This window comes from Varroa destructor, unplaced genomic scaffold (genome assembly GCF_002443255.2).
Source record: "Varroa destructor unplaced genomic scaffold, Vdes_3.0 BEIS01000004.1, whole genome shotgun sequence".
Taxonomy (NCBI): domain Eukaryota; kingdom Metazoa; phylum Arthropoda; class Arachnida; order Mesostigmata; family Varroidae; genus Varroa; species Varroa destructor.
The window spans coordinates 27,273,714-27,299,046 of record NW_019211457.1 but is presented as its reverse complement, the minus strand read 5'-3'; the positions used below and the strand labels follow the sequence as shown (position 1 = coordinate 27,299,046).

At 40.0% G+C, this 25,333-nt stretch overlaps 2 protein-coding genes across 11 annotated transcripts in view; both read right to left on the bottom strand.

Annotated features, from left to right (window-relative positions):
- LOC111248976 (kinesin-like protein Klp10A) overlaps positions 1-7,427 on the bottom strand; it is a 37,302-nt gene extending 29,875 nt beyond the window's left edge. The window contains exons 1-3 of one of the 6 annotated variants that reach the window (XM_086987069.1): positions 7,363-7,427; positions 5,570-6,731; positions 2,230-2,425 (exon numbers count right to left, since the gene is read on the bottom strand). In XM_086987069.1, coding sequence (XP_086843195.1) covers positions 2,230-2,425; positions 5,570-5,671 — 298 coding nt within the window. In that variant the 5' untranslated portion in view covers positions 5,672-6,731; positions 7,363-7,427. Of the gene's footprint in view, positions 1-2,229; positions 2,426-5,218 lie in introns of all 6 variants that reach the window. The other 5 variants (XM_086987068.1, XM_086987071.1, XM_086987070.1 and 2 more) reach the window with 5 other exon arrangements.
- Positions 7,428-14,438: 7,011 nt separating this feature from the next.
- egg (SET domain bifurcated histone lysine methyltransferase eggless) lies at positions 14,439-22,035 on the bottom strand. 5 transcript variants are annotated; one of them, XM_022804518.2, is made up of 8 exons: positions 21,851-22,035; positions 21,014-21,111; positions 20,703-20,840; positions 20,184-20,316; positions 19,406-19,457; positions 18,463-18,938; positions 17,364-17,843; positions 14,439-16,988 (listed from the first exon to the last, which is right to left on the bottom strand). In XM_022804518.2, the coding sequence occupies exons 1-8, from the start codon at positions 21,893-21,895 to the stop codon at positions 15,177-15,179; spliced, it is 3,234 nt and encodes a 1,077-aa protein (XP_022660253.1). In that variant the 5' UTR covers positions 21,896-22,035; the 3' UTR covers positions 14,439-15,176. The 5 variants fall into 5 exon arrangements, with proteins under 5 accessions (XP_022660253.1, XP_086843797.1, XP_086843798.1 ...); XM_086987671.1 differs by lacking the exon at positions 21,851-22,035 and adding an exon at positions 21,506-21,723; XM_086987672.1 differs by lacking the exon at positions 21,851-22,035 and adding an exon at positions 21,466-21,721.
- Positions 22,036-25,333: the final 3,298 nt, after the last annotated feature.

Genomic DNA, 25,333 nt, shown 5'->3' with positions numbered 1-25,333 from the left:
TTTTAGCTGTATAACTATTTGTGGCCCAGTGAGACGGCTAAGTAGGACGGTAGAGTAATTTTTGCGCAAAGGGCCAATGCGAGCTTTGACTACAATTATTAAAAATGATTTTTCTTTAATAATTTTTTTGTGTTCCAGAATAACTGGTAAACCCAAAGTGCGTTTTATGTTAGGCCTAGCCAATTTTGCCCTTATAGTTTCTGCAGTAAAAAAAGAAAGATATATGAAAATCGGTTTAAGTTCCTCTACACGGAAGGCTTAAACTTGCCTAAGTTTGCTGATTATTGACGTTTAACCAGCTTTCAAGTGTTTATGCTACAAATTTGCCCGAGGTAATTTGTCTGATTGTCAGAGTCATAAGGTTTTAAAGACGTGTATAACTCAAAAAGCGACAAAACACTGCTTTTACTTTTTTTGTAAGGAAAAAGCAGAAAAAGAATAATCCTTTGTAAGTTAAGAAACCTATTTTTTCTAAACTAGGTTATACTGCTAATTGCACTAAAGATATACGGTTGTTCTTACTTGAAACTTTCATTTATATATGTTGTAGGCTGTTTTTAAAACAGTCTACAGCATATATAAATGAAAGATATAAACTCAACCTGAATACAGCTTAACGCTAATTATGCGCCTGTGATCGCCAGTTGTTTATAAACACAGGGATAACAGATAGTAAACGCAGTATTTACAAATTCTACTTTCTTACATCACCAAGGGATGGGTGTGCCCCAGTGGTTACAAAGCTTTTTCAGGACGTACTGTGAGACATTTTCGTCCCAAATTGTACACCCAAACTTGGCTGTACGCCCTATTACGACTGGTCGATGAATTCGTGAATAATAATGGACAAATTCAAATTAAATTCAATGAATACTCATATTAGTTAGGTCTAGATTCTCAGATATCTAGATGAGCGCTACTGTTCATTGGTCTGAAAAAGAGATCAAATACAGTCGGCGGCAAGCTTTAGCAGAAGTTCATTCTATGCTATAGATATTTATGAACACTGACCAGCTGTGTAACAATACCGTTGAATAACGTTTAACCTGAGACGCTTAGGGCAGCTAGGATACGACAACACAAATCATAGTGCATGTTTTGTCTCCTGTACCTCAAAAGTCACAGTTGGTTTGTCCATTTATATAAAAGCTATTTTCTTGACAATTGAACGAAGCGAGGACCCTAAGTACACAACGATTGCACTTCAAACATTTGGTCTTGTCGGTTTCTAAAGTTCATGCGATAGCCTGAGTCCAGACGCTTGAAGAATAAACGTGGCGACGCTTAAATAAGGCGCCAAATATTGCGTACTATTTTGTTGCTTGTGATTCAAATACTTCAATGGGCAAACGTTACTAATTTACGGTGCAAGGCATTACTTTAAGCTAAACAAAATCCGTGTTCTAATCCACAACGATCTGCTGGAGTTGCTTCGTGTTCGCTGCGTTGTCGGCTCTAGGCCCCCATATTTGAACAGCAAAAGCGGCCTATTTCCGGCTGCCTCAGAAGCGAACGAATTAGAACATCTAGGGTAAATTACGACGAGCAACAGGCAAGCCCTAGATACACGCCACTTCTACAATACTTACTCGACGTCATGGTAACCACCTAAGCCCTTCTCAAAACTAGGGGATCTCTCGATTAGCTAAGTTCTCTGGCTGACAGACGCTCTCGTGGGAATCAACAATCCCTCGTAGAATGCTGAACGATGCTTCTCCTAATGCGTCGAGAGCGCCGAGTGTATCGATAGGGATGGAACAAACCGGACTTTCTCTCGGTTTTACTCTCTTGAGAACCAGCAGCTTAGGAAGCACCGGCACACCCCAGTCGAGTTTTCGGCTACATAGCTGCCAGCTTAACTAGCCTATGTACGTCTGTGGAGGGTTGGCTGTATTTAAAGGGATCAGTCTAAAGGAATCAGGAGCTCGACGAACCGTTTGTCAAGCTGATAACGACGAATTACGAGGTGTTTGGGCCTGCTGACCGGAGCGGGGAGAGGGGGGGGGGGGGGCAATATGCAGTGGAGCAAACTTCCAAAAAAAGTGTGCCAGAGTTTTTCTGGGTATGTGATAAGGCATGAGGAACCCCGAAGGTATATGGGCAAAAGAAAGGAAAGATGGGTATAGGAGTTTCCGAAGGATAAGCTTTTCGGTGTAGCCAACGCGCCCCGTCTGCTACCACGATAGTTTTCTGTTGTCCAACAATTTTTCACACATTTGTCTCACTTACCCAGCAGAAGAAAGGGAAATCCGGTAGAAGTCCCAGCGCCTTTGGCTTCGTGAGCAACCCAGACAACACGAGCTGGATTTCTGCCCACAGCTAGTCTCGAAAAACGAGTCTTCGCAGGAAAATGGCGGTGAGATGACACTCGTTGGCAAAGAAATGCTTCAACAGACGGACCATGAAGACTCAGAAGTGCCACTAGCTAAAAAGCTCACAAAAGAATGAAGAGAATGGAAGATGGTCATGCAATACTCTACAACGGACTTACTTCTTTGCCCTTTAGCACTTGGTCCTTTGGGCATTTTAATCCTCGTCTTTCACTTAATCCAAGCCTCTACCGCCTTCTTGTCTTTTATTATAGTCCATACATGTAAAAGTGTCACCGTATCTATGAGCTTTTATCTTAGAACCCGCAACAAAGGGAATTTACAGAAAACCTTGCTTTTTTGAAATGGCTCAATCACTACCTCCCACTATTCGGTCTATAGCATCTCTTACATTTTGTCAACAAACGCTGTTAATTTACTGGCTTAATCAAAAATTTACAAGTCGGCTTGCACCCATGATCACGCGCGCTTCTCTTAAAGTACGTTAACGAACAACATCTCATCGCTTAACTCTATCGTGTCTTGTATAGTCAGCTATTCGAACACGTAGCTGCGGCTAAAACTGCGGTCTCCTTGAGTCGAAGGACCGACGGTCTGTGGCTACCTTACTACAGACAATCGATTCTGGAGATAATACTTACAGTAGAGACACACATTTATATACACTGTGCTACGATGCTTCTTTCGTTCTTATAGGTTAGAAGGGCTCGCACGGATTTGTCACTATCGTGGAAACTCTTTGCGACAGCTGTATATACACAGCAGCGTCCTGCTTTACAGGACTACGGAAAGTGACGCACATCTCACTTATTCTGTCTGCCCCTGTGTATAATGTGATAACAAAATCGATATTGGAGGCGCTGAAGGGGACCGGCCGAAGGAACGTCGAATGGTCAGTAGAGCTCCAAGCTAATTCTAGATCTAACTAGTTAATCTGCTCATGCTTTGTACCTTTCGCAGCGACAGTATAATGGATGACTGTCGTGGTTAGGCCAAGTTAGACCTTGTTATTTCCAGACGTCATGCAAGCAATTCCTCATAATCGACAGACTTCCTGCATTCTATGAGGTGTAGGCGTCGGCGGCACCGTATAGTGTTCTGGCTATGGCCGGATTGTTGGTCGGCTTGTTGGCTAAAGAACCTTATTAGGAGGGGTTGGTCCCAATAGTAGAACGAAATATGGTAATCCCAACATTGAAAGCAAGCAAACTCTTCGTTCGTATTTGGATTATAATGGTAGCCATATAATAGCAGATTTACGTGCGGGTGAATATGTTTGAATAGTTTTAAAAAACGGGTTGACGCTTACTTATAAGAAGCGAAGATGTATTCCTGATCGTCGATTTGACTCGAAAGCATTAGGTATTACGCGTAAACGTCGAACTTCCGTTTTATATGCATGCACGTATTTGAAGGGTTTGTACACAAACACACATATACATGCACATGTGTATATATATCTATATAATAGAAATATCAAGCAAATGGTGTATTAAAATAATAAAATAAATGCACATTGTTTTCTATATGCATAAAGCATAGCACAACTTCGAACAAAATTCAAAAGACAAGATATATGCAAAGCAATAAAAGATAATATGTTTAGATTCTGAGACTAACAACCCTTGGAACATTTTTTGGTGGATGATTTCACTATGTAAACCATACTGAGATCATCGACTGCAGCCTTTTGCGATGCCCCCAATACTCTGACTTTTCTTAGCTATGGTTTAAAGATAAGGTGATCTGGCATATTCGCATATCACTATGGGCTATCGTAAGTCATTTCCTACAGAAGTAGGTGGTTTTTGTTTACTTTTGCCTCCTAATCAGCTTAGTCATTCTTTGCGCTTTATCCCCTGCCGCAAGAGTTTGTCGTCTGCTCATTTGGGAGAGCACTGCTGAAGGGCCAGAGTACGGAATTGTTAAAAGTGAACGTCCAAATCATCATATAATCCGAATCTCGGGAGATAACGAAAAGACTCTAAAGGAGTTTAGGATCTAACATGACAGCTTAAGAGCCGAGGACAGGAACGGGGTTAACTGGTAATCAACGCAGGCTGAACAGAGCTTCAGATGGCAACGTCCGCTTCTCAACTGTCTAGTAATCGCAGGGTACCTGCGAGCTTGACAAGGCAGGCAACTGATGGTAACAAAGAGGCTGTTGAAGCAAAAGTGACTCTTTCGCCTGCTTGGGTGGCCCAATACATCGCTAGCCTCGTCGTTTGCTGCAGCACACATCAAAAAGTCCTGGGAGTGTTGGGGTGGACAGTTTCGTTTGTTTGCTTCCGGTTGTCTTCTTGAAAGGATGACAACCCGAAGGAAGGGAAAAAATAGAGACTCGAAGAGAACTCGACTTAACTACCACGATACAGAAATGATATCACTGCTCATACCTGAGTCGAATGTGGTAAAAATTTATTTTTGCATAAGCGGTCGCTCATAAGAGAGTGCTTAGTTAGCATTGTTATTATCGTCATTGCAATTTCGACTAGTTTATGAATCGGTCGGTAGGAAAAGGATTAGCCAGCAACAAAGGAGCACGGATCGGAACCGTGTTTTTCGTTTTGATCTTTGATGTTTTACCCGCGTTGCAAGATTTACAGACGAAACAGGTGGGCAGACCAAGTTCATTGATCGGTTGCACTTTGACCATACCTTCAAGAACTTTTGTGTAGTACATCTGTGTAATAACATTCCACATTAAAGCTATACCTCAATTCTACACCGGTCGAAGTGGGTTATTAACGGCGTAAATAATTAAATTTGAGCATGTTGCTCAAGAACCAGAGTAGTGCAGATATTATTTACAAACAATACGACCACACTGACCTGTTTACAAATCTATAAGCGCGCAAAGTTACCTTAATTGACAACGAACAACTTACCTTATTCGATAAAATAAACCATTTGTGCTGACATGCTCATTTCGTCCAAGCTTTGACGTTCTTAATGTTATCGAATTAAACAAACATCGTCACTGTTATATTGCAATTATAGATCCATTCGAAGTTGAGCATAAAACCGAGACAAGGACTAGACGACTACTGCGCAGTCGCTGTTATCATGGCATCAGATTGATCGACATCCTATTTTTAAGACGTCAAAGGGGAGGTCTTCAATTATGAGGCGTTTATTGCTACTTGTCACGCAAAAATACACATTAACAACAACATATTAGATTATCGGACCATTGTCGGATTGTTTCAATGCGGTTTCAACGAAGCGCATCGGCTTACCAGTCTAGGACGGCAAATCATAAGGCCAGCATTAGATCGGTCCGCGGCATAGCACATGCAGAACGAGGAAAAGGTAACTGTAAGATTCCGCAGTCTCGGCATAACGATTTGACATTGTTAAGTTACACACTGAATGGTACTGTTCGGATATATTTTTCAGCAGACTGAAAATTCTTAGTAACGGTAGATTCAGAGGGATTTAGAACTTCTCTAACTGCCAGATGACTTTTTCAAACTTTTAGGAGACCTTCACCTTGATAATTACTGGTATTTACAACATAATGCGGAGAAACTATTATTCTCTAGCTAGTAGGCAAAAATAATTTTTTGTCGTCTGCAATTAGAAAATCAAAGATCGATAATAATCTCTTTATTGTTATTCGTTTGTTTCCAACACTGAAATCGATATCGGCCGCAACGAAGAACAAATTGTTTATCGATCGAACAACTTTAACAGAAGCGCACCATAGATTGTTTAGTTCTGCTGGTCCTCAGTACTTCGGTAACGTCTGTTCAGACTTTAGGGTTTCTTTTTAATATTGTCCTTGTTACATCATCCCTTCCTCCTTGATCACTACTCATACCAGTACTACGCTTCTGCCGATAGCTACTGTTGTTCGACTTGGTTCCAAGTTTTAGACAATATGCATAGGGCGGCAGCGGCCAGATCCGTTCAGTGTACACGTTCTTTTTTCGTAGTCTACAGAAATCAGGAAATGTACAAAGTTGTTACCTTGTACAGCGACATCCGTCCGACTCGTTGGCTTTCAAGACGTGATTCGTTCGAAAAAACTAAAAGATATCGTTGGCTGAGGTAATTTCTGATGCAGCTAGCGCAACAACGACGACGAGAAAAGTTGGCCTTCAACGTCAAACAAGTCTTCTGCTCTGAGCAAGAAAATATGTTACATGTTTGATGTGGTTTGAGTCCAGTGTCTGTTGAGGTAACGGCAGAAGCCGGTATAGCAGAAGGCCCTAAGTAGCACATATGCAGTACTATACCTAAATTCGTTGGAGGTAAAATTAATACAGAGACCCGACTTGGTTCTACGCCCTGAATTTGCTGGCCCATCCGTTCATGAACTCGAGTTGCGTGTTTTCCGGATTCGCCGGCCTAACGGCTTCTCCGCCACCAATGCCCTATTGAACAACGATCCAAGTCCTGCTGGCGTATCACAGACCGTGGGGGGACCGAGGTGGTCGTATCAGCAAGTCGATTAAAATGCGTTAAATGAATACATCGTCAGGGCATGTAAATCGGTTCCATTTAGACGAGTGTGTCATGCTTCCCTCAAGTAAAAGCTTCTAACAACTAAGTTGCCTGGTCGTTAATTAACACTAATAGAAAACGGAGAACTATCATTATTGTTCAGTAATATTACTAATCGAAGACAGCATGTAAGCTACCTAATCCTACTGTCACAACAGCGAAATATGAAAGTTCAACACGAACTTATAGCGCGGAAGCGAAATTACAGACTAACTGTAAGACGTACTTAGGAATGACAATCATATACACAGCGATGATTCTTTAGATCGCAAGATTGTAAACAACGTAATGGGCAATTGTAGGCGTTTTATGGAAAACTGACTTGTCCTTTGCTCGTACTGTCAATCATTATCCGTATCAATAATCTTAAGCTCTCGGTTGTAAGTAACAGATTGATTATTTTGGGCTGGGTACAAATAAATACGTCGCTAACGCAGTTATATAATAGTAGGCTTTGTTGACAGCAGCGCAGGTACCGCAGCCAATATACGAAAAATAAGCTACGCGAAAAAATGAGTCTCACATTCGGGATCGATCAGTTACGGATGACACATGTGCGTCGCGCACATCCAACTGTTTCGGTACGCCACATAGGCTCATATAAGTGCATCTTAGTTTAGTGCTCTGTTTAGGAGACCAATCTCAACGGAAAGTTCTATCCTCCTAACTTAGTATAATTTGTTAGTAATACTTTATACAGCATGCTAACTAAGAAAAAAAATAGAACTCATCTCACGTGATGCGATTTTTTGGCCTTGTTAGTATCGAAGATGTTGGAGCGATAATGCTGCAATTACTATGGCTAGGCAAATATGTTATTATATATCATTGTTTTGTTTGTTGTTTCTCCTCAGAGGTTTTCGTGGCGAATAACTCTTGAATAGTGACGGCATTTCCCAATAGAGTGAAATTACCCTGAACAGAACACAACTGAACTAGCGTATCGTCGTTTAGAACCTTATGCTCAATCTTTTGTTACTCAATAGATGTAATTAAGAGCGACATTAGTGTTTCTGAGATTGACTGCTGTTATCGTTCCAAATAATGTTGGCCTTAATAGATCAGGTACGAATCTGGATTGTGATTATTTCTCCCAGATACGCAATTTTCGTATTAACTGCTATTGTGACTTAAACAAATTCAATGAAGGAATCATCGGGTAAATCCTTTCAGTTGTCATAAATTTTTCGTCGTTTAACATCTGTAGTTGTCTAACTGAAGCGTGCTTCTGTCCGTTGATGTGATTGCGGTCGACGACGGTCAGGAACATTGTTCGCTTGTGTTCTTTTTCTTTCTGTTTGACATTCCTCACTCACGCAGTGCACAGTGCTTTTACCCTCAACCGCCGAAAATGCTTATGCATCAGCGTCATTTTGTCGTCTGGCATTGCTTGTGTACGCGTCACGCAATCTACGTTTTTCGTCAAGATGCAAAGCTCAGAGGTTTAGTGAATAGCTTCTATATATTTCTAACATCTCAACGGTATTTTTATCTGTGACAAGCAACGAAATGCAGCTAAAATCGCTAAGGGAATAGTTGGTTTGCATAGCTGATGAGAAAATTACTTGTGTTCAAAACAGCTATGTAGAGTCATGTTTTTTTTTGTTTTCTGACTTCTAGTTAAATTCATAGATTTCAAAACATCCCCTTAAGGATGAGACACGACAAGTGTCAACTCCTGCGACTACCCTGGGCATAGAATTACTAAATTTTGTTTTCATAACATCCTTGGGCTGTTTTTGCAGTGGTCGTATCCGGATCACTTCCGGGCGGTGCTATTTTTTCGTGAAATGTCTTTCTGGCTAGAGCTCTCAAGGCCCCGTGCAACTCGGCACTTGTGTAAATTAGAGTTTTCTGCACTCTAAGACTGCACAATACTTTGTTTAGACTCGCTCATAGGTTATGCTGTATCCATTCCTTGGCGGGTCAGGAAGAAGAGTGTTTACATGGTGCCTGCATGTCGGGTTTAGGACTTCGTTTGGGTCAACAATTAAAGGCAAGCATGCCTAATGTTTAAATACATACAGACTAAATACGTATTTAATGTCTATCAATATATGGGGGGGGGGGGTCCGCATAACTTCCTAATTAGCTTTTCTGAATTTTAATTTTTAGGAGGAGAGGTCTTCAGAAGATATATTATTTTTTAAATTACCTAGCCAGCCTAGCAAAATAGTTCGGGAAAGGTTTCAACGCGAACTTTTTACCGAATAGCTAAAATATCTGCTTACAGGACTCAATCGCAAGCAAGAATTGCGCTTTCCATTTTTAATTATAAGGAACTTAGCTATATATATATATATATATATATATATATATATATATAACTTAATAAAAACTTGTTAGTTCTATTATTTCTCGTTAAAAAAGCTGATCATTTTGGCTTCGCTTAAATTAACTGTCGCTTTCTTAATAATTTTTTATCGTTCATCATTATATTGTTAATTCAAAAATCTGCCTTCCGGAAGTTTCAAAACACTCTGTTCGAATACAATCATATCGTCTGAGTTGCGAGTTTTAGCGTTGCACCAGTTACCTCTGCGATTCTAAAAGGTTTACATTTCTCGAAAAGTTATTATAGCAGCTGGTGATCCCGGCTTCAAGATCTTGCTGTATCTACGCGAGACGCTATACCATACCGATAGTACTATGCTTTTCAAACGCGTAGGATCTAAAATACTCCAGAACCGAAAACTACGAAGCGCTCGGAAGTGAAAGTCAGCTGTGGGCTGTGCATTTAAACCGGAACCTTACCTTTCCAAATTGGCCTCTCCACTTTATCAACCGGTTCGTTAACGGTAACAGCGCATTCCTTGTAAGTGACCTTTAGGAATAACAAACTTAGGTTTAAACAAAGTAAGCTTCTAAGGGTAACAAACGAAAAAAACGGAAAACTTGAATAAATTTGGTCGCCCGTCTGAAAAGATTTTATCCAGCACTAGTTCTCTCTTGCCGTATTTTTATCGATGGGCCTATTGGCGAATTTGCAGAAAGAAATGCAGAAAAATGCATCGAAACTTCATTTATGTTGAACGTCACATCGGATTTTTATCATTTCTTTATTTAAGTGTGATAGCTTAATACAGATCCTTTATAAATTAGTTGATTATTGTTATGAAAAAGTAAAGTTGCTGGACAGTAATCTGCATTTGTTTTCAATCTCCCTGGATGAAAACTAGATCTCGATTAAAGGCACATTGTGCTCATAATTGATGATATAATTATAGCCTGAGATTAGGGTAGACCACTATTGGCCGCGCTTCACGCAACGAATCCATACAGATTTGTGCCGATCATAGCAAGGTTATGTCGTTGTCCTGAACCTGTATGGGTCCGTCCTGTTAAACGCCAGCGTCCTAGCAGAATTCTCGGGCGTTTTGATGGACTTCTCGCTTTGCTTTTCGTTTAGGTCGATATTTGCCCAGCGAAAAATCAGTAGACAGAAGGTGTGGACTAGGAGTGGACATTTTGTCCGTAGTTAGTGCGACAACAGTGCTGCTTGCTGTTGAGATAGATGTACGATGAAGAACTCGACATCTGCAACGAATTTGGCCAATTTCTTAGCATGACTCAGAATTTACTTATTAAATCTATTTAAGGAAGTAACACATGTTAACACCGCACAGTTTTATCATAGTTTGACGACTCTAAGAATAGTAAATAATGCGGAGATTGAAGTACACCTAGCTCATTTAAATTAGGTGTAATAGCAGTGAGAGTAACTATCCAAATGTTGAATTTCAAGGCCGTATCAAAAAAGAGTAGTTTTAAAAAACTCCAGTCTAACATATCAACAACGTGTTCTCGTAATTAGTCAATAGTATTTAATAAAACTCTAAATACATAGCAAATGTATTTCATCTCATAACTTCTATTGCTATCCAAAGTGAGCTAATTCTGCTACACTTTTATAGCGCCTTAACAATTCATTAGAGTTATATATTAACAAATATATTAGCAAACAACTCCCTATTAAGATGTTCCGAGTTAGATCCTTGCCATAGATATATGTATTATAAAACTTGATAAGGATTTTTTGAGAGCTAGCATAATAGTAGCGATGCGAACACCAACTAAGAAGTAGACGTAAGTGCATAAGGGTTCCTAGAAGAAAGGTTTCTATATAGACACTGTATTAATTAACTAACTTTGTAGAGCTGGTTCGTATGATATGCCTTCTGTCATGTGCGTATTCACAAATGATCACATACGTTCTCGAATCTGCAAGTCAGCATTGTCTTCTCAGAAGATATCTGCCCTGGCTGTTCAGACAAGGCCTGGACAATCTTTACGCATCTTTGGTCACACAGCTAGTTTGACAGTATAAGGAGCTTTGAGGGCCATTAGTCCGCGCTAATTATTTCACTAGCACCATCGTAATTATTATAATAACAATTGCTGGATCGTACGCCAGCTCATTGGGTGTCATCTCTGCAAGATACCTTCTTCAGCCGTCGCTAACATATTGTAATGTAACTGATTGAATAGTAGCTACGGAGAGCTAGTAGTAGAAAGAGATGAACGATAGCAAAATCCGATAAGTTTTTTCACCAATAAATTTTATTGATTTATTTCATCAATTTTAGAGCTTATTCCTCAACACATGCGCATACCGGAGTTAGTATTCTGTGTTGAATAAATGTATGAACAAAATAGCGCGCGAATTAGGGCGCCACTTTAGAATAACAGATACACATCCGGGATCCGTCGGCTCTCAAGCACTATTCTTCATTCTCGCATGCATTGGTTGAAAACGCGTTCTCTCGGGAAATTCTTTGCCCATAAGGGGCAATGAGAAACAATGGACGATGTAAGCATGAGAAAGGAAGATAGAAAAAGAATGTACCCGACAACCCCCAAAAATGTGATGACGGCAGAAATCGTTGTGAGGATTTGCGGGAACTGGGTCTTACCCCTGGTTATCTCCATAGATATTTGAGTATAAAATGCCTCGCTCTGCGATGAAATGCGCACGCAACAACGGCAAGGGTTTCAGATTTCCAACGTCAAAGGCAACTAAAAGAGCTCGTTATGGTTATCGCCTCACAATCATAGTGACACGACACACCCTAGCCACTCACGTAGATTAGCGTTATTTTCCGCTAGAGACAATCTATATTGCTCAGCATAAGGAGCCGCTTCAAGGAACAAAGCAGAAACAAGCTACTCCTTGCTGAAAATTTACTTTGTGTTTAAAATTTACATCCTTCTACTTATCACCTTAATGATACATGGGGAGGTCAGGCCATTTTTATTAGACCTAATGCGCGTAGAAATGGTTATAAGTAGGTTTGTATATTTTATTATATATTTAGTAATTATTAAGAAACATCAATAATAAAAAATATAGCTATATTAATATGCATGTTCTACCATGGTATCATAACTAAGGACATGCATAATTTCGTAATTGGATCCTTGCGCACAAGACCTATGTTCTGTAGCCGAAAATAGGCAGTTACCGATAGTGCATAAAAGATGCGTACAGGCCTACTTTCTTTCGTCCCTTTCTCGTAAAGGTACCTGTCTGAAGCACAAGAATAAGCGATAAACGAACACTATGTCTCATAGTGCTCAACGGGTTATTAGTGTTTAAAAGATATCTCTGAGAAGAGCTTAAGAGTAAGTGGATGAATATGACTTCACAAGTTAGTCGGCCCAAATTAAATATTCGTTCACATGAATCGTGCTAACCAAGCTATTTCGCATTTACCCCTTTGGTCTTACTCAATTTCCTATTCTACACTAGTTTTCTATGAGGGGCAAACTGGAGAGTTTCTCACCACTCAAGTAACGCGGAGATATACGAGTGTGATCACGATTTGATTTGTACGCCTGGGATTTAAGGCCTCAAGGGCCTAAGCCCCATAGCACTAAGTTCCTACTAATAACAGGCTGGACATGCAGCAAGTATCTCATTGCATATTCGACCACCGATGAGCAAGGACACTCAGATGCATGATAGCGTCTTTCCGTCGCTTATGTTAATAAGCAAGTGGTTTAGAGAATTGATAAATTACTAAGATCTGTTCCGTGACAGAATTGTCGACGCATCTAGTACGGATGAAGCAGACTCCGTTATGAAGTGGGTAAGTCAACTCAAATCTGACAAAAAAAGAATACTGTTTGTCGCCTGTTACACAGTTGCCCATTTATCAGATATAATGTTTAGACTTTTCTCAGCCAACGTACGCCTATGTTTCAAAATATTAACCAAATCCTCAATTTAGAGTGTTTTAGGGTAGTATAGAATACGTCAGAGCGCGTCAACGGCTTAATTTCTGAGTTTATTAAATGGCTAACAGGCCCTCCAGTACAACTTATTATAAGGCTGAAACTACAGATTAGACCGTGTAGAAAAAATTAAGCAACGTTGGACGAGACGAACGGCGTATACAAAAATTATTTTTGATTTTTTTATGCAGTACACTGTACCACATCCGCAATGTAAACATCTAAATCTGATACAGAATAAAATGTAAAAAAAATATAGAATAAATAGAAAACAGAGAGAGAAAAACCCCTAGTGCATTTAATCTGGCTATTATTTATATATATATATATATATATGTATACTGCAGGTGAAGGGAAACCAATTGTCGGGACCGACTTAGCTCCGTACGCTTGACTGAGATTGCAACAGGCCATTTCGGTTAGGTAATACAAAAGCCGAGAACCTGCAGATGTTGGTGATAACTCAACTTATCCACCTCACGTCCGACTGGCCGTTTTCGAGCAACATAACGCACTCTTGTAGCTTAGAAGCAAAAAAAGACTTAGGGAATGAAGCAGAAGCCACACTAGTACGCTATTTATTTGCTGTCCGAGCTGTAGCAGTACACTGAGTCGCCCCTGAACAGGTTCGCCAAGTACTTGTCAAAAAAGGACATGTAGCTTTTTTTTTGATAAGTTAAATTATTTAAACCGTCTACTGATCTGAAAAAAAAACAGTAGTCATATTTCAGTAAAGCCACTCCACAATATCTATTAAAGACAGTCATAGAGTTAAGACAGGCTGCAGAAATATGAGTTTCACTATCTGTAACAATATTTCAGTGTTTATTCACACATGCATTAGGTGCCGTCGACAATCTGGCGTATATTGAAACTAACCGCTTAACCGAATAATAATAATATCCAAACACGGCATCTTACGCTACCGATTGTGATTTGTAATCGCAATGACAAAAATCATGTGCCAGGCGATTTCGAAAAAAAATTATCTTCATCAATCTGATATTCTGTTCAGTCGAGTTCATCACTTAGTGTGGATTCTGTTCAGTCGAGTTCATCACTTAGTGTGGATTCTGTTCAGTCGAGTTCATCACTTAGTGTGGATTCTGTTCAGTCGAGTTCATCACTTAGTGTGGATTCTGTTCAGTCGAGTTCATCACTTAGTGTGGATTCTGTTCAGTCGAGTTCACCACTTAGTGTGGACCACTTAGTGTGGAAGTGTTTTTCATATTCATATTCATCAAATGAGAAAAAAATCTTCAAGCGAAAAACCGAGCCAACCTAGAAACAAATTTCGATCGGTTGGCCCTTTGTAATCGCTATTAGGCCCACAATACGTTTAAAGCGAAATGAAAACACAGACAATGAATTTAGAACACTGAAACTTTATATCAATCAATACTGTCATAGGCGAGATATCTTGGTCGCACTTCACTGTTCATGTTAACATTGTTTGTTGTTCCGTCTATCGTGAACTATAGCCAACTAAACAGTTAACGTTATTTTATAGGAACTAATAATATTATATTTCTATTATTTTGTTGACAATTGAAAATATACCTAATTTCATAATGGTCTGATGTTAGATATAAGCATGCTCAGTACCCTTCATGCGACACACAAAATAGGTTTAATCGCATGTAATTGAGGGTGATAGTGCTATAATCTGTACACTATGTAACAATAATAATAATAATGATCTACTGCTAAATGACACGAGTGTGGCACTTTGGTATCTAACCAGCGCCTACGACCGCATGGCTTGCCCATTTGCTTGAGATCTTCCGTTACATTCGCGAGATCCGTGGAGCTTCATTGTGAATTTTAACTCAACTGAATTTGAGCTTGCCTATGTCCTAACATCAACTGACCAACACGTTACATCGAGATTCCTTTCATACCTAAATTCAGCTTTGTTTGCACTCCTTGAAAATTCCCTCGCTTGAAAATGACCTTCGCAAGTTTAAGAAACCGGGCTCTTTGACTGCGTAAGGTTGACTCCTGGAATCAACGACACATGTTGTACATAAATATACATGCTGTGGATACATAAATATACATATAGGAACAGCTCTGTGTTTACTCACTTTGCCATTCACTAAATTACAGAAGTCGCTTACGACAATTAGGCATACCACAATAGCATCGCAGGCTCTTGCCCGGAACCGAGTCAACCTCGTACATATAATCCCAGGTTAGCTCTTCACCAGCGCTGATGTTGCGTTCAGCGAAGAAGGCTACCCATGGAAACCGAAGGTCATGAGTATCCACAAAGACGTTCTGCACAAACATGTTCGGTTCGCAACAGTGGTTGAAGTATCGGCCAATGTTTCCGCCCGTGAGAGCGTCCATGACGTAGCTTTCTTCTTTTCCAAAGTAAAGTTGCCGGAGTCCATCAGCGTCGAGCTTTTTCTTTCCATTGGACGTGACGCCTGCGGCTACACTGGCGGCAGCCGATATCGAACTACCTGACCCTGTAGTTGTTTCGAGACCAATGGCGTCCATTTCATCATCTATATCTTCAATATCTTCCTCGACTTGGCTTTCGTAGCCTTCCTTATGTTTGACTACATTGTCGATGTAGTCGAGCTCCGCGAAATACGTATCTTGTCCGCTTTCATCAGCCTCAATGTCGGTTAAAATCGTTCCCGCGTAGGTACAGATAAATCGACCTTTCGGGATATCGTGCAGGGTTCGCACACCATAACCTTTACGTTCGGTTTTGAACAGCTGTAGACGCAACTGGATACCATTTTGCGCCACGCGGTTGACGCATCGTTTGCTACAAGCGCATCGCGAATTGCACTCAAACACACCTGTCACGAGTGGTTCGGATAAGGAACGGAACGTGTAACCAGCGTGTCGGTTGATTTCACCCTGAGCATCAGACATGTTCACCGTTTGACGCTGGCATTCGCATGTGTTCCGATCTAAACAATCGTCTTCGCACGTGCAGCATGGCAAAAAATCTTCATCCAACCGCATGACTTTTTCAACCGCTTTGGTGGGACGACGTTCTGGCCAATAAGGAACGGAGTCACGGTCATCGTGGCTGTCTACGCCGTTGACTAAAGAGATAGGGTAAAACTCTGTGCCCTTGGTAATATCCTCCTGAAAGTAGTTGGCAACACTTGGCTTCCATACGGCAAACGGATCGAAGCCAGATTCAAAGCAAAACTGATCAACAGTCAATTTACTCTCCGTCATTATCAGGTAATCCATCACATCGCGTTGGCTCCGCATCATGCGCCCGCAGGGAGCTCTGTATATGACTAAACCCTTCTTCCTTAGCCATCCCTCGTGTCGAGTCCAGCCAACAAAGTACGGCATCACGTAGGGGCTCACCGATGTAAATTTTAGTGGATCGTCATCAGGATGAATGCAGTTCCTTGAGCAATTATGAACCACAAATGGTATCTGTGAGTGAACAGGCTGCACTTTCACTCGTTCAATCGAGCCCTGCAAGCCCAAATCGGCTTTCGAAATGTTTTTCGGCATCCGTAGAGTGCCGGCTTGAACATGATGCAATTTGCTGATCGCAGTCGACTTTCGAGCTGTATTTTTACGTGTCCTTCCGTCCGAGTTTCCGCCTTCACTTCCAATTTCCGTTTCGTCCTCGCCGTTAGAATCGTTATTGCTATCTTTATCTGTGTCCTTTTCTGGGTCCTTGTTCTCTTCTTCTTCGTTGTCGGATAACTCGATAACGTCAAGGGTGTCGTCCGCGAACTCCAGATAGGGCTGTCCCTTTTTCCCGGTTTTTCGACGCGCGATTTTGTGTTTACTCTTGTTTGTTTGAGAGAGGTGCTCAAACACGTCTTTTAGACGATGTGAGCCAGCGTAGATCCATTCGGTAGCAAACGTGTCGCCATAGTGGCGGAACGCCAATTTTAAGAGATTGCCGTCGACAGCCATAACCTGTTAAAAAAAATTAAAATCCGGGCAGAAAATCGCAAACGAATGTCATTTTGCCGTAATATGTAGGGCAAAAGTCAACCGTTCTCTCACATGCTTTAGAGTTCGTTTAAATATGTTCTTTAATTAAACATTTTTTTGTCGTAAAAGCACCATCGGCTTTTCAAAAAAAAAGAACAAAAAAAAAAAGAAATGTAAGCGCGATACTACTCTAATGCATACACACCCCGTGTGACAAATATTTTCCGAAATGTAATCGACTTCAGTTTGTGCGAGCTTTCATCGATGAAAAATTAATTTTGAAAATACAATAGTTCAATTTAGACATAATATGTAGTATTTGATGCAGGCGTTTTCTAGCTTGCTGGCACTGCTTACTTTAGCAAGGAAGAACTGTTTCTCACGTTCCGCATGCACCATCTGTCCGACGCTGGCTCGTAGAAGCGCGTGCTCCGTTGTCGAGAAGTGTTTCTTGAGAAATGGCACAATAGGCTGGTTGACGTGGCTCCACGGCATCGACGTTTGCTTGCAAATGAGATACATGTTTGATGGTTCGCTATATTGCCAGTAACCGTCCTCGAACAGAATTAGGTACCGGTGTCGATTCTGCCATTTAGGATATTCGATGACAACGCCGGCATAGAACTGTTTGTCGGGCACGTACTGTGACACAATACGTGAACCAAGTTGGAGCTGCATACTGTGTGGGGAAGAATAGGCAACTTGACCAAGCGAAAACGACTTCTCCGTTTCTGCTCCCTCAACCCGGACCTTAACGCTATCGTGGTCGTAATCGACAGCCTTCGTCACTGTGCCTTTACCCCAGGCGTCTGTTTTCCGGCCTTCGAGAACGAAAACCTGAGAAGAATCCCGGTAGGAATGGTCAATACGAGCAACGAATACAAATCAGTATAATAACTAAATCATTATGTTTTAAAGGTATTAAAATTGATTTTAATTTAACACAAACACGGGTTGCAAATCGAACTAAGGATCATGTCTATTCGGATGAAATGTTCGGAAAGAAGTCGGAAATGACAGAATGGATTATGCTTACAAGATACTACAATGGATTATTTGACAGAATGGATTATGCTTACAAGATACTACAATGGATTATTTGGTTTCTAATGTTCTAGGAAATTATGATCATTGTACTAACTAAAAACATCCTATGTGACATTAGATCCTGAGATTTTATAATACGCTCATTTTGTAACAATCGTATCTCTTGAATACAGTGAATGTCAATAAGCTGAAGGAAACTTATTATAAATAAAGGATGCATACTATTAATTATTATGGTTAAGAGTTGTAGTAATATATGATATCCTGCTAATAAACACTGATGGAATTCCAGAGCCTTTTACAATAGATATCACGATAATAAGACCACGTACATTAGTTTTTGCCATGGAAAAAACTAACGAAAGACTAACGTTAATTCTACTTGCTAGCTAAATTTCAGACGACCTACCGTTTGATTGATCTTGAGTGGTGTTAACTTCGTGAAGCGAGTATCTTTGACGATAGAAGGCATTCGTACGTCAATCATCGGTTTACGTTGTGTTCTCTGTTGCTGTCGTTGGGCGCTGCCTCCGGCTCCAGTTTTAGTAGCCAAGCTGATCGGTGCTGACTTTTGGGTCATTTTACTAGCAGAATGAGATGTATCGCCTTGGGCGCCGCCCGTGAGGCTGCCTGCATGTGTAAACGTGTTACGCGCTAAAATTTCGTAACTTTTTACAACGTTGATTTGCCGCTGAAGGTCGAGGTCAATTCTCGTGGCATCTAGCCTACGGGATATTTCTGTGAGTTTCTCCATCCGCTTGGTAAAATCACACTTCAGCTCAGCCGCCAGTACATGCATTTTAGTTACGGAAGGCTTGTAGATTGATTCGTACATCACTTCTTCGAGCTCGTCCCATGTTAGGCCATCGAGTTCTGGATCTGGCTCTAAAAATGAGTAACGCAAGGAGAGCATTTGAAGTTGAATAGTAGATAAAATGACATTATCGGTTTTTTTCTATTAGAACTGTAACGGCTGTAAGAACAAAAAGAGTCGTTCAGTATTGAAAAGTGGCAAACCTCTCAATACCAAGTACTACTTATTACGATAGATTATAAGATGGGGGTCTGCTGTTGCCCGTTTCTTACAGCATTTGTTCTGGTTACCCGGTTTGGATCACGGCAAGAGTCAATTGGAAAAGACAGAATATATTAAATTAATATATTAGACAGCATGTTGTCTTCTCACGTTCGTTTTTTATTTTCAATATTACCCTAAAATTCACTTAAAACAAGAAGGAGGACACATTTTATATTTTCTAATCAGAATAAAGGTTATAGCTCATAAATAAATGCGGCTCAAAATAGTGTTTGAATTTTAGCTGACCTTTACGACAGAAAGGACATTTGTTTACCTGGCATTTCGGCTTTTTGGACGATAATTGATGTACGCTTCTGGTCGGTTTTCTGTAAAATATTTTGCTAAAAAATTTAGTAAGTATGCCAGACAAAACAGGATAGCCATAGGAGAAGTAACAACTGCTACACAACTGGAAAAACATTTACGTCGTTAATTTTTCGCGACACTACTAAACAGGTTGTAAGATACGTATTCAACTTCGAGGGGCATGCAATACCCGCACACTATCATTGTCGGCATCTTAGCAGCCCTCTTCTGTTAGGAAAGACACTTCAGTGTTTTGGCAGATTTTGAGCGATCTGAAGATACGAGTCCCAACCGCCGTTTTACATGCATATTCTTATCTTTCACATAATTTTTGCTCAACAAACTTTGGAGCGCTGACCCTTAAATCCACTTACCGTTTATCGACTCACACTTTATCACCTCAGAAAAATTTCAGGTCCGCAAATATCTGACTTGCATTCAAATTTTCGGCTAAGGAGACGCAAAAGTGAAATTTTTCATAGAAAAATATTCGCTCTTTCATCATGATGAACATGTCGACAAATTAAGATAGAAATGAAGCGAACTCAACGCACAACGCATGTATTTACAGGCAACGTTGGACAGTTGTGAGCCAACCACACGAAGATTTTTTGACGAATAATCTGTCAAAACTATATTCGAAGGAGCTATCCAAAGTTTCTTTACATTTCTGGTGACAAGACATTTTTTTCTGAATCGATGTCACGGTATCGTTATTTTTTAGTGCCAAAAAGAGCATTGCTTACGCTGGTATGATGAATGTAATACCCAGAATGTCGGGCATTTCGGGCTCGCTTGTAGTTAAGAGGTAAAGTATCGGCAATGCGAATGGCAGGAAAAATACACGGAAAATATTGACCCAGATCGGGTACCTTCAACCTGAAAATAAGCAGAATAAAACGCTGATGGCGATTATATTATAAGAACACCAACGAACAGCCTGTTCGGTTTTACTACCAGAAAAAATAGTTAGGAAGAGTACTTGGTCAAAGTTTCGAACATTTCATCTGTTTACTTTAATAACAGCTTCTACTTGTGGTATAATCAAATAGAAGGAACGAATATATCTTCCTATGGGACGAGTAAAAGGATAAAGCTGTGTATAATAATCTAGCTTAATATATAGCAGTACGTTTTGAGTTTATTTATATCCTTCGAAAGATCTGGCTGAAATCGTTTGCTTTCAAAGTAAGTAACAGCGACACATTTCATACCTATGCTGACTTGAAAATTTAAATAAGCTTCACTACGTATTTTTCACTTACCGGCGTTCCCCTAGAAAGTGTTTTTGACAGACGCAAGCTCCAGATGACGGCACCCATGGACCGTTATCGAACTCAATTCGTCCTAACAGACAAGACCAAATCACTCGTTCTGTTGGATTTGTCGGGAAAAGGTAAAATCTGGAAAATACATTCATACAATGAGCAAACTATTAATTATTTTATCTGAAAGATCGCATTTTGCAAGAAGTATCTTAACTGTGGCCGAAATTAGGTTTAAAAAAAAAATATGAATTTCGGGTTGAACAAACACACAAAACCGGAGAACAGTGAAAAAAAACGTTATCACTCACTTAATCTGAGGGTGTGTCCTTAGTGTATGGGAGCAGTTAACTACTGCACACTCTGCGTTCATATCCATCGAAACCTCGCCTTCAATAAGATCCCACATCTGCGATAAAATATCACTAATTATTGTTACACGCATAAGAACTCTACAACAGCACAGCACGATATTGATATTATTACATCAATAAAAGCGGTAAAAGGCCCTGGTTCACAGTCGCTAGTGCGACAGACACCTCCCGTCGGTCTGGAAATTTATGGCCTTGATAATAAGCAATGAATAACATTTCCAATATGCTGTAAATCTATACTGCCCATAGTTTATATAGTAGACGTTAATACCATAGATATAATACATTTAGAAGCTATTTACAATAAGATATGTGTGTAAATCATTAATTCGGAAATTTACAATGGCTTTTGATCAAGACAGTAAAATTTGTCTTTACTAAACACAAACCAACAGACAAACTTATCGTTTGTTATTTACTCATTTTTACAGCCTGCTTCGATATTATCCACTGAAACAAATGACTCGTGCACCGCATCCATATCGACAAGAACACGTAAACTAGTATAATCGATCTGCATTTAGTACCAGCGTGTTGTTATCTCTATTCTTATTTCAGCAAGTTGAAAATCGAACAGATTGTTCGATTTTTATTGTCGAACATTTGTACTCATACGACAACGTTCGATTATAACATTTTGCAAATCTATTTCCGCGCTCTTCGATTTTGTTGATCACTTTGAAATTAACAAACCGATTGCAAAATCAAATAGATATAAGTATCTAAAAAAAAACTTATTGAAGTCAGCTACACCTATTTTTTGAATGTACATACCCGGTCGCGTCTTAAAGGGGGCAAATCTGGTTTGATTTTATTCATCTTCAGTAAACGGCTCCACACGACGAATGACCATTCAGCTACTAGATTAATTATGCAAGGAAAGTTAAAAAAAAAAAAAACTGTTTCTACAGTTTCAGTGGAAGAGATCCCTTGCAACTCACGATCGTACACAATAACAATGCGCCTCACGGTAAATACAGCTCGCGCAGATCCACCGGGATTGGATCTTACCACTATGGCAAGCAGTTTAAATTTCCGCGGAAAGAAAAATTTGAAGGAACGATGCGAGTTAAAACCGGTAGTAAAATCATTGTTTATTCTGATTTGAGTATTGAAGTAAACATATATATTATGTACAATAAATTTTTGGAATTAAATCCCTTCTTTTAATAGGTCATCGAACTAACGCTAGGACAACAATACCGCGATTCGTCATGGAAGGGGCAGCTGAAAGTCAATTATGCAAATTATCGAGTTACTGAATCAAATGAACATATTTATGTTTGAGAAGTAAAAATACCAGACTTGCACATATTTCCGCGTTATTTTGAGTTAATATTGCCTGACGCTCACCCATCCACTCTGGAAACTCCTCCAAGTTCAGGCGATCCGAGCGAAAGCCGTAATCAACAAACACATGACAACCCTAGAAATGTCATCTTGGGCTTTTTTTTTGCGAAATCTATGATTAGACCGTCGTCGCTGTCTTAGCCTATTTTTTCATCTCAGCCTAATTATTACGTAGAGTCTTACTAGGTAGAGATAAAGAGTCCACATGATAGCTTAGTGGGCAACGTATTTGTCCCGTAATCTGAGGGGCAGGATGTGGTCCGTTTCGTACTGGAAGGCAGTCATCTGTCTGATGGATAGCCTAACGGCGACACCGGACGTAAAATTCGAAATATAGAAGAAAGGCAGCAGCAAACAGCTATGCTGAATATGCGTGATGTTTAATTAAACATAAAACTTTAGTTATAAATACCGTGACCTAGCGTTGTCTAACATATCATGTAATCGCATTTACACCTGGGCTTTAATTTCGGCAGGCCATTCTATCTGTAAGTCATTTCTCTATTATTATTTTAATTAAACCAATTCGCTGTTTTATTTCTCATATGCTGCTGAAATATTCTGGAATCTGTGTATCGGTACCAATGATCGAACATGGTCAGGCTTCGATAAAGGGTGCGACCCTTTTTCAATATGAATAACGTCATTCTACTTGGAGATCGCTGTAGCCGTAATGCTAATTTAGTGTTACCTTTCGATAAATGCGAAAAAAAATCTATTATCGAAATAATGGTTCTACTCCTATAGCGTGTGTTATCTCGAAATATTCAACGACTTGCAGCGCCAAAGTTCTTTTCTTTTTGGGCATATTGAAAATCGCGTGCATAGCTTTTCTGTACGACGTCACGCTCAGTGTTATGTACTATAGTGTCAATAGCTGGATAGATTAGCAATAGGTTTACAATTCCGTCCAGGCCTACTTAGGTCTACTGAGGGCTATCAATCGCTGATCCCTAATCTTTTCACGATTCGTTTCAAGCAAATGGGCGCTTTTATGGCCTATTTTTCCAGATAAAAGGTGCTTCACCATGACCCCTTGTATGTGTCTATTATATATTTACAGTATCGCGTATTAGGGTTTTGTGGACTTTGTTTGAGACTAGCTTCTCCTCTATGGTCTGTATCAAAATCGATTTTTTTTTTACTTTTCTCGCTGAACAAACATGCCTGCCATATTGAAGTATTTTTTTTCTAAAACGTTTTGCTATCATCATGGCACCTATAACAAATTGTGTACTCTTGCACCCAATATCACAGATTCTACTACCATTATGATAATCGGCTATCGAAGCAGTTATTAAAAGGGTTTAAGATCACACAGATTTCACGTGTCCTCGTCGTAGTGCAGTGAGTAAAGTGTTCGTCTGCTAAAGCTAGAAACATATGATGGTCGAGGTCTGAATCCGGGCGTACATATACTTCAGTTCGTGTTAGCAGCCAGCCGTTTAAAGCAATATCTAAAGGCCCAAGTACTAGATATGAAACTGAAAGCATTTAATAAGTTGTCACATGAGCCTCCGAGCCACAGGCTATCATGTGGCCAGCACCTGTAAAATGCTTGTCTCTCCAAACGATGATACCCATCTCACAATTTTCTACCCACACCTTGATAGGAAATTTGGCAACTTGCTATCACAAATTCAAAAACTGACCCAATATTAGAATATACGCAACCAATGGCAGGAACCATTAATTAGAAGCAGTCAACCGTTAGTAAATAAACAAAACAGTCCTACCAGATCTCTGAGATATTTATTGTATTTAATCTGATGGTTAAGCCCCATGTTAGCACACAGTACATGTTAAATTTTGCGCTTACTTTAAAAATTACGACTATTAGTAAAATCCTTTCAACAATTATTTTAACAGCGGCGCTTTAAGCCACACAAGCGACTACTTCTTTGACAACTCCCGACGCGATAAGCTCCGATATAATAGAATCTTAAAATATCATTAAAATGAAAACAGATCCGTACAATATCTTGGAGTAAATTAGTATAACCCATTAGGTATCTGGGTGAATACGGTTATCTGGAATGAAGCTCCAAACCAAGAAAGGCATTTCCCAACTGACAACCCGAAAATTGTTCAAGGCCATCCTCCACGATAGGAAATCTGGTCCTTTTCATCCAAATGCCGCGTCTATTGCATTGCCACGGCGCCTTGGTGGTCTACAACAGCCGTTCACAAGGCATAAATAACTTAGTCCATTCATTTAAATTTGTTCTTAATCCATCAAGTCCATCTAAAATGTGAAATGTATGAGTTTGATTCGCAGGTTGATGTGAAACGTGCTTGCAATATATATACTCAGTAATCGATGATTACGCTTTAAACTTCGAGAGGTTTAACTTCTTCCGTGTTGGTGAATTTATGTCACACGAAATAAGTCAGCGCTTTACCCAGGTAAATCTAATACATAGGTAACTTTAAGGTGAGATGATATAATTTTCAGGTAAGGCTGGAAGTGAGCAAAGCATCGAACTGTACAAGCGCAGCAGATGTTCAACATCGTTAGAGAAAGTACTGATGAACAGTGATCCGCGTAATATTGTCTGCTAGACGTTCCCTGAGTCGTCCAAATCAGGCATTGGATCAAAAGACATAATGTATTCCATGGACCCCATACTAGTTTACCACCTATCGATCGGCCCCTCCCTGGTATCTGCAAACGCCACAGTTAATATTGTGGCCGGCCTAAAGAAATGCTGGTACTGGGTCTGTTTCACTAGTGTATTCTCATCGAGTTCACGTATGAATTGCTGAGATTTCAGGAAGAAATTCAGCAGAAGTAAGCGCTGTTAAACTGCCAATATGCTTTTAGAAATGGAGGATCTACGGAAGGAGCTATAAAAGTCATGCTCAATGCGGCATGTGGGCAAACACTGAGGACACGGGAAACGAGGA

What these genes read in the sequence shown, in the direction of transcription:
- egg (XM_086987671.1), bottom strand. Translation starts at nt 21,553, where the DNA reads ATGCGGTGCACGAGTCATTTGTTTCAGTGGATAATATCGAAGCAGGCT. An exon ending in GGATAATATCGAAGCAGGCT is followed by an intron (nt 21,112 to 21,505) that starts GTAAAAATGAGT and finishes ATTTTATCGCAG; the next exon opens with ATGTGGGATCTTATTGAAGG. An exon ending in AGGACACACCCTCAGATTAA is followed by an intron (nt 20,841 to 21,013) that starts GTGAGTGATAAC and finishes TGTATTTTCCAG; the next exon opens with ATTTTACCTTTTCCCGACAA.